Here is a 7,500-nt window from a genome sequence, read left to right on the forward strand (position 1 = left end):
TTGTATGACCTCTTTCGGATTGCTCAAGTCATCTTTCCAAGGTCAAGTTGCCACAAGTATCAAAACCGGCTCAGTTTGAGTCATAGGAGATTGTTAGGCTCACCTTGACCGACGGCAGCGATCCTGCAAGTTTCCATGTGAAACTTACCGGTAGCTTGCCTATTCCTCGTCATTGTATATGCTCAAACAGATATCCTTTTAATATTTTATTTATCACGTATCTAAAGTTAAAGATCCTCTCTGCTTTTCACTCAAGGAGAAAAACACAAGTGCCAAAACAAGAACTGCAGTTCGGACAGAGTATCAGCCCCATTGTACCTTTTCATTCAGATGCAGTTGTGCAAGCGCCAGAGCTTGAAGGACTGGCTAAAATGCAATCATGAAAGGAACCATGTCTTCTGTCTAACAGTCTTTGAACAGGTTATAGTTGTGATAAAGTGACAATTTCCTTCTTTATTACGTTTTGTGTAAAATTTGTCGTTATTTACTTTATTGGCTCTGTACGAATCCCCCCTTGTTATGACTTAAGTAATGATATACATGAAAAAATTACTCGATTTTGATTGGGTAAGAGCAGTGCAGTTCAGGTGTAACACCCGTGCAAATTACACATCGAAATTCTGGTTTGACCAATAAACAATACAGTTTTGTCAGAATCAAGCAAATTTTTTGTTTTCAAATCAAGTGCTAGTCCTGCATGGATGGCGCAATTTATGGCGCAATTTTGCCCTGATTGCGTGATACTCGTGCGTTTCTTCTGCTTAACCATCTCAAATTTTTTCATGTGTATTATTAATAAGTAATCACACGATCTTTCTCGTGCAATTTGGAATAAATAAGCACTTGTAATTTTTTTCAAAGACTACAAATTGCACTCGCCCTACGGGCTCGTGCAATTTTGGTCGACTTTGAAAAAATTTACTCGTGCGTATTTACTCCAAATTACACTCGAAATCATGTGATGTTAACCCGTTTACCCCTGAAGCAGCCCCCATTAACCCCCCCCCCCCCCCCACCCTTCCCCACTCCTCTCCTTGGTCACTAGCGGGAAGCTTGATTGAGCTGTACGTATCAGTATTATGCCTTGCCAGTTGTTTGCCTGGCCAGTGACGGCGCGATTCATCTCGTTAAGTGTCCGCCATATTGTTTTGGCGGGAAGCGGTCCATACAAATGTGCAGCAGAAGTCGATAGGTGGGCACAGTACCGGAAGTGCACCGGATTGACGTCCAAGCTAGGTGTCACGAATCCCGTGACATTTCCGGGATTGGTGACGCCTAGCGTGACCTAGGACGTTATTTCCGGCACTTTTTCGGTCTCATGCCCATCTATGGACTCCTGCTGCTTATTAGTATGGACCGCTTCCCGCCAAAACAATATGGCGATGCTTAATGAGATGCGTCGCGCTATGATTGGGCTGGTTCTGAGGTTAAAGGCTTGCCGCTGCCATGTTTCGACCGGCTAATGCCCTATTCTCATTACAAGAGAAACCGACTCTGAAGTAGAGTGTATTGTAAACGTGGTACTTGCAGTGAAGAAGTGAAACGATTTTCTAAGCAAAAGAGCATCGCTTTTAAACAAAACAACAGAAGCAGTTACGAAGAGGCTTGGAAGAGTGTAATAATTGAGTTAAATTCTTGCATTGCTGTGTTTATATATCAGATCTTGTGTGCCGTTGAATACTTTCACGGAAGAGGATTAATGCACAGAGATTTAAAGGTAACTTTTGTTGACAATGAAAAGTCGTGTTTCAATATATATATGTAGGTTGCTCCTTCGGTTCATAAATTAAACCTTAATTTAATTTTAGAGTATATGACGAATTGTTTTCTCAGATCGGTCTTCGTAACCTCCGAAAGTTTTTAGTGGTTTTCTAATAAATAGCTGAAGGACGGTGCTTACTATTGTTATTGCGCATACGTTCTGCGCATCTCGAGATACTCGGGTTTCCTATCGGTGATGCTTACCAAGACAGTGATATTTTTGCGCAGTTTAAAACAATTCGGAGAAAGTGGATCTTAGGAAGGACTCTTGGTAAAATTGGGGGTAACCATGCATTTTTGAGAGATAATTAAGCTTCAATTTGGGAAAGAACGCCATACATTGCTTTGTATTTTAAAGCTTTTTACAAATATTATCCATCAATCAACTTTGAAAAATGCGTGGTTACCCCCAATTTTCTTTTTGGATTTCAATAACACTTGTTAAGATCTACATTTCCTGCATAATCATAAACCGGGGCAAAAACACCTTGGAATTAGTAGGCACCGTCCTTGATTCCTGATATCTGTGTTTCTCTTTACAAATGCAGCCATCCAATATTTTCTTTTCGCTGGATGGATCAGTGAAAGTTGGTGATTTTGGACTTGTAACAGCTCACTCTTCAGAAAATAACATGGACATCCCTCTGGCAGGCGAGTGTTTGTTAAATACGCTTTATTTATTCCAATCGGAAAGAAGAGATATAATTGGCAGATTTGGCGAAATTTAGGACCCGTTTATTTGAAGAAAGTTGTCCCGAGTAGAAGGGTCACCCGCCTTGCCGGGTCAACTTCTCCCGACCATTTACATGAGTAAAGTTGTCCCGGTTTACCGAGTCAAAGTTCACTCTACTAGATTATTCATTGGTCCTGCTTAATAATTCATAACTTCAATGTTCCTCTTTCCTCTGGATTTCTATTTTTTAAATCACTCAGACCGGTCACTGTTGACTTAGATTTATCTTCTTGTTAGGAATTGAAGCCACAATGTTCGTTTTAAAGACAAAACACGGACTTCAATTTCCGTGGAGTTGTCCCGGCTGACAGAGCCAAAGTGTTTATATGAAGAAAAAATGGCTAGGCTAGGAAGGTCTTCGAAAGAAGGTGACCCTGCCAGGCGGGTTACCCTTCTAGCCGAGCCAACTTTGTGTTTCTCATTTAAACGGTTCGCCTCGTTTTATAAGAAAATATGGAACAAGTTGCCTAGCCCCAAGGTAGCTCGTGTAAAGCGGGTGACCCTTCTACCAGGGACAGCTTTCCTCTCCATAAAACGGTGCCTTGGCCGAAGCCGCCATTTTGGCCAAATTTTCAACTCTTTTGACGAAATTTTACCAAAAGAGGCGTCGACTCAGCCAATGTGGTGGATTTGGCAGATTTTCGCCATTACCAGCATTTCTGGACACAAGTGGAGTCATAATAGGGCCGTTTATACGAGAGAAAATAAGCCGCGGCTAACTCTGGCCGCGGCTTACGTAAGCCGCGAACACCTCGTATAAATGGTACAAAATCTACGTTCACGGCTTTCTCAAGCCGCGGCTTATCCTGGCCGGGGAGTTTATACTCGTATAAATAGTTCCTTTCGCGGCTTACGTAAGCCGCGGCCAGAGTTAGCCGCGGCTTATTTTCTCTCGTATAAACGGCCCTAATGTGTGCCCAAATTGGATTGTTTTAATTATCTCCGATATGCTTTTTAATATTTTCCCCTTGTAGACGCTCTTATGGTTGACAAAAACCATACCAGTCAAGTCGGAACTCAGTTATACATGAGTCCAGAACAGGTATACCTGTATATACTTATTTTTAAGAGATTTTTCTTATAACAGACAACTAGAGTGGTTAAAAAAATTATATTTTTTGTGACTGCTAGTACCCCGAAGCCCTTAATGTGATGTTACACGAGTCGATTTTTAATCCATGTATACACGAGACAACTTTAGATGCAACTTTGTTGCGGTAACGGTACACGAGACGATTTTTAACGCACATTTGCTCGCAACCGTACACATTTAATCATTCCTTCATTTAAATTTCAGGTAGAAGGCAAAGCATATTCACACAAAGTAGACATTTTTTCGCTCGGGCTCATCTTTTTTGAGTTATTTTGTCCGTTTGGAACACAAATGGAGAGAATAAAGGTAAGATGTGTTGCAAAAGTTTCGAGGGTTCCAGGCAGGACTGCAAAGTAATGTTTTGTAGAAAGCAAAGTTCAAGAATGACGAAAAGAGGGAAACTGGAATGAAACTACCTGAGACTCAATTTTGAAGGAAGGCGGTCCACCTTAGGGTGTCTTTGGGTGACTGAATGACTTGGAAAGGGTTGAGATTAATTTGTACAATCTTTTGTCAATGTTTTCATCAATTTGCCTCCTGTTATGTTCCCTTTAGGTCATGTGTGGCGTAAAACAAAGGGTCATCCCCAGAGATTTTGCTTCAAAGATGCCGATTCAGGTATATTTATATTAGATTGGAACGTTACGGAACTTTTTCTTTTCATCTTAAACACTGTGTTCTACCTCTTATTTACGGTTTTTGGGTGTACTGTAAAGCAAGTGAAGCTCACTGTTATAATAGGCATTTACTAAAACCAGGAACACCGGAGTGTTTCGGTGTTCCTGGTTTTAGTACATGCCGTTATAATAAGAATCGTACTGGCCGCAGTTGCTAAAACGATGGACAGCGCTATCCGCCTGATAAATCACTATCCACTGGATAACTCACTTGGTTTTGCTACTGTTTATCCGGTGGTAGTGATTTATCCGGTGGATAGCGCTATCCATCGTTTGGACAACTGGGGCCTGGTCGATAGCCTGCGAACGCAGACGTATTTCCGGCGGTCGTTTGTCACGAAATCGACAACAAGGTACGGAGCTGACAAAGAGACCAGGGTACCCCAGCCTGTGGAATGGTACAATCTTCTCACAAAGACCACACACGTATGGTAAGCTATTTTCTCAGGCCGTAAGCTCACTTGGTTGGATAGAATTGGATAGGATAGGATAGGATAGGATTGGATAGGATAGGAGGCAGTGTGGCCCAGTGGTTAGGGCGCTTGCCTTGAGATCCGGAGATCCCGGGTTCAAGACCCTCTCTGACTACTCATTGAATTTGATCCTGGTAGTCCCTGGTTCAACTTTAAGTATGTATGTATGTATGTATGTATGTATGTATGTATGTATGTATGTATGTAATTAGGGAGCTTTAGCAACGACAACGGCGACGGCAACGAGAACGTCACAAATTTGCATATTTAGTGGGCAAAAACAATAGCTTTGCACGCCCTGTACGTGCGTTTTTCATTTTTGTCCATTTCTTTGCCGTCGTCAGCAAAGCAACAACGTGAAATTACCAAGTTTGAAGTGTTATGGAGAACGTCAGCACCTGGAGATAAATTTTCATTTTTCTCCCCTAAATTAAGCGCCGCTCGTAACGGTTTCATTCCTGAGGGACTGAAACACCTTTGTCATATTAAAAGGCTTGGAATAGTCGCGAAGTGATCGCAATAACGTGAATTTATGTTTTTACATGACGTTCTCGTTGCCGTTCCCGTTGTCGTTGCTAAAGCTCCCTATTGTGAGATAGACGGCTGCGGTTAACGCGAGGTTAACGCGAGGTTAACGCGCACGCGTTGAACTAACAACCACTTGCTGAAACTGTCAATAGACCGTATTCATAAATGGCGGCTAAGTAATTATTCTTTTGTCTTTATGCTAATCATCCTCACTACCTCACTTTGGAGCAAAAATTCTTTTGAATTTTGTTAGTGCCGAGGCTAGTGAGGACCGGATGATTAGCATAAAGACAAAAGAAAAATTTCTTGGCCGCCATTTATGAATATGGTTTGTGTAAATTCCGAATCTTATCTTTGGCATATTCTTGTTTAGTCAGAACTGGTTCAATGGCTTTTGTCGGCCTCTCCCAAGGCAAGACCGAACGCCACGGAAGTGAAGAACAGCGATATTTTGAAGCAAATCAAGCTTCATGAAAACGGCATCATTCGCGAATAAATGATACAGATCAGTGGGGTGTGTTAGACTACAGATAAAAAATTGCCCCATATTTTGTCACCAAACGAAGCAATAGGCCAATACGAGTTTTGGTGGTGAGACAAATACAATTTTTAGAACGAAAAGTGTTCTTTCTAAAAATTATAGGCGACTTTGCTCTGTTTTGTCAAAACAGTGTAAGATAACTTTTGTAAAATGTGGATCACATTTAGGTAGAGTGGATTGACTCGAACATTGTACATACTGGTATTACGTCTATCTGCCATAAATGGTGAGGACCTCTGGCCGCTTAAAACAGAGTTCTCTTGTATATTTGGTAAACAAAGACAATTTTATACCACTGTACATAAAAAATCTTTTGTTTTTTACCTTAAAATGGAATAAAAAGTCGAATTTACAAATCTTGTCGTCGACGATTTCACTTTTGTGTCACAACGTGCTCATACAATTCCCGAATGTAAGAAAAATGGAAATCGCGAACATGAATCCAATGTTTTATACGAGGGAAGCTTGGGCTTTTCCGTGACGATAACCAAGGCGTGTATTTTACAGCTTCTGTTAACCAACGGAGTACAATTAACTTTCCGTGCTGGATAACGTTTCCATGGCCTTTAAACATTTTTCACACTGCTCTACAGTATTGTTTAGCTGATCGACCATCTCGGGGCTAAACATGGTTACCACATCAATATTTAGAAGGTGGCATCGAACTGTTGGATAAAAAGGGAAGACGAAACAAATCAGTTCAGTTAAAGTGTAAGTTATATTTACATTGGACGGGTGTCCATTTTGCTTTCTACTAACCACTTGATTTTGTAACTTTTTCTTGGATGGTTGTCAAAGTTTTTTCAATCTCTCCCATCCTCGACATCATATTTTCATAAGTGTCCGGACACCCTGAAACAGCAACTGAAATCAGGCGATTGCAACTAGTTTCAACCAAAGTTAACCGGGAAGTGCTTTACAAATTGGAGAGACTACAAATCAAATCAGATGTAGGCTTTTGATGAGAGGGAGGAAAAGCTCGAAGCAGGGTACAGAACTAACAAGCTGTAAATACATGAATGACCGTTTCTTCGTTGCGTGAAAAAGTTTGTTGTAAGTGGTAATTAACCCAAGTGTGAGGATGTCCTCCACCCCCTCCCTTCTCCTCAACAGATTTTCCCTTCCTCCCTCCCTCCCACCACAAACACACGCATCCTATGACTTTTTCAGTTTCTTTCGTACCAGATTGCAGCGGATTAAAAGCGATTCCACAGAACTTCAATCCATCACTTTGCATTTTGTTCATTCCAAGAAAAAGACCTCTCCCTACTATTTCCCTTAATTAAGAACGGTGCCTACTTTTGCGCGGTTTACTGAATATGCGGGAAAAGCAGATATTAACAAGTGTTATTGAAATCCAAAAAGATAATGTGGGGGTAACTACGCATTTTTCGAAGATAATTAATCAACAATATAATAGCTTTAAGATACAAAGCAATGTAGGCACCGTCCTTAAGAGAGAAAGTCTACACACAGTGCTTCACTTTACACCTTTTCTGCAAACTGCAGTTATACACGCCGAGCCGTCCCAATAAAATTTGGTTTGATCAAACGACTTTATAAATAAACCAATTCGGCTAACGCAATGTGGTACCCAATTCAAATCTCTCGAGGTTAAAGTTCCCCTGCGATCAAAAAAACCACTTCCTTTTTTCCTTCAGATTTTGAAAGTGTGTTTGCTTAACACCTGACTG

General features: G+C 41.1%; 2 protein-coding genes across 4 annotated transcripts in view; one reads left to right on the forward strand and one right to left on the reverse strand.

Annotated features, from left to right (window-relative positions):
• Nucleotides 1-5,772, forward strand: part of LOC138006460 (eukaryotic translation initiation factor 2-alpha kinase 3-like) — a 27,698-nt gene extending 21,926 nt beyond the window's left edge. The window contains exons 17-23 of the mRNA XM_068852798.1: nucleotides 257-420; nucleotides 1,661-1,717; nucleotides 2,310-2,412; nucleotides 3,469-3,536; nucleotides 3,792-3,893; nucleotides 4,143-4,205; nucleotides 5,639-5,772. Of these exons, the coding sequence (XP_068708899.1) occupies nucleotides 257-420; nucleotides 1,661-1,717; nucleotides 2,310-2,412; nucleotides 3,469-3,536; nucleotides 3,792-3,893; nucleotides 4,143-4,205; nucleotides 5,639-5,761 (680 nt within the window). The 3' untranslated portion in view covers nucleotides 5,762-5,772. The remainder of the gene's footprint in view (nucleotides 1-256; nucleotides 421-1,660; nucleotides 1,718-2,309; nucleotides 2,413-3,468; nucleotides 3,537-3,791; nucleotides 3,894-4,142; nucleotides 4,206-5,638) is intronic.
• Nucleotides 5,773-6,204: 432 nt separating this feature from the next.
• The window catches only part of LOC138006464 (uncharacterized), a 6,621-nt gene continuing 5,325 nt past the window's right edge, over nucleotides 6,205-7,500 (reverse strand). For all 3 annotated transcript variants that reach the window (XM_068852805.1, XM_068852804.1, XM_068852803.1), the window contains 2 exons: nucleotides 6,566-6,658; nucleotides 6,205-6,471 (listed from right to left, as the gene is read on the reverse strand). In XM_068852805.1, the coding sequence (XP_068708906.1) occupies nucleotides 6,338-6,471; nucleotides 6,566-6,658 (227 nt within the window). In that variant the 3' untranslated portion in view covers nucleotides 6,205-6,337. The remainder of the gene's footprint in view (nucleotides 6,472-6,565; nucleotides 6,659-7,500) is intronic.

Source organism: Montipora foliosa, chromosome 6 (assembly GCF_036669935.1).
Source record: "Montipora foliosa isolate CH-2021 chromosome 6, ASM3666993v2, whole genome shotgun sequence".
Classification (NCBI taxonomy): Eukaryota; Metazoa; Cnidaria; class Anthozoa; order Scleractinia; family Acroporidae; genus Montipora; species Montipora foliosa.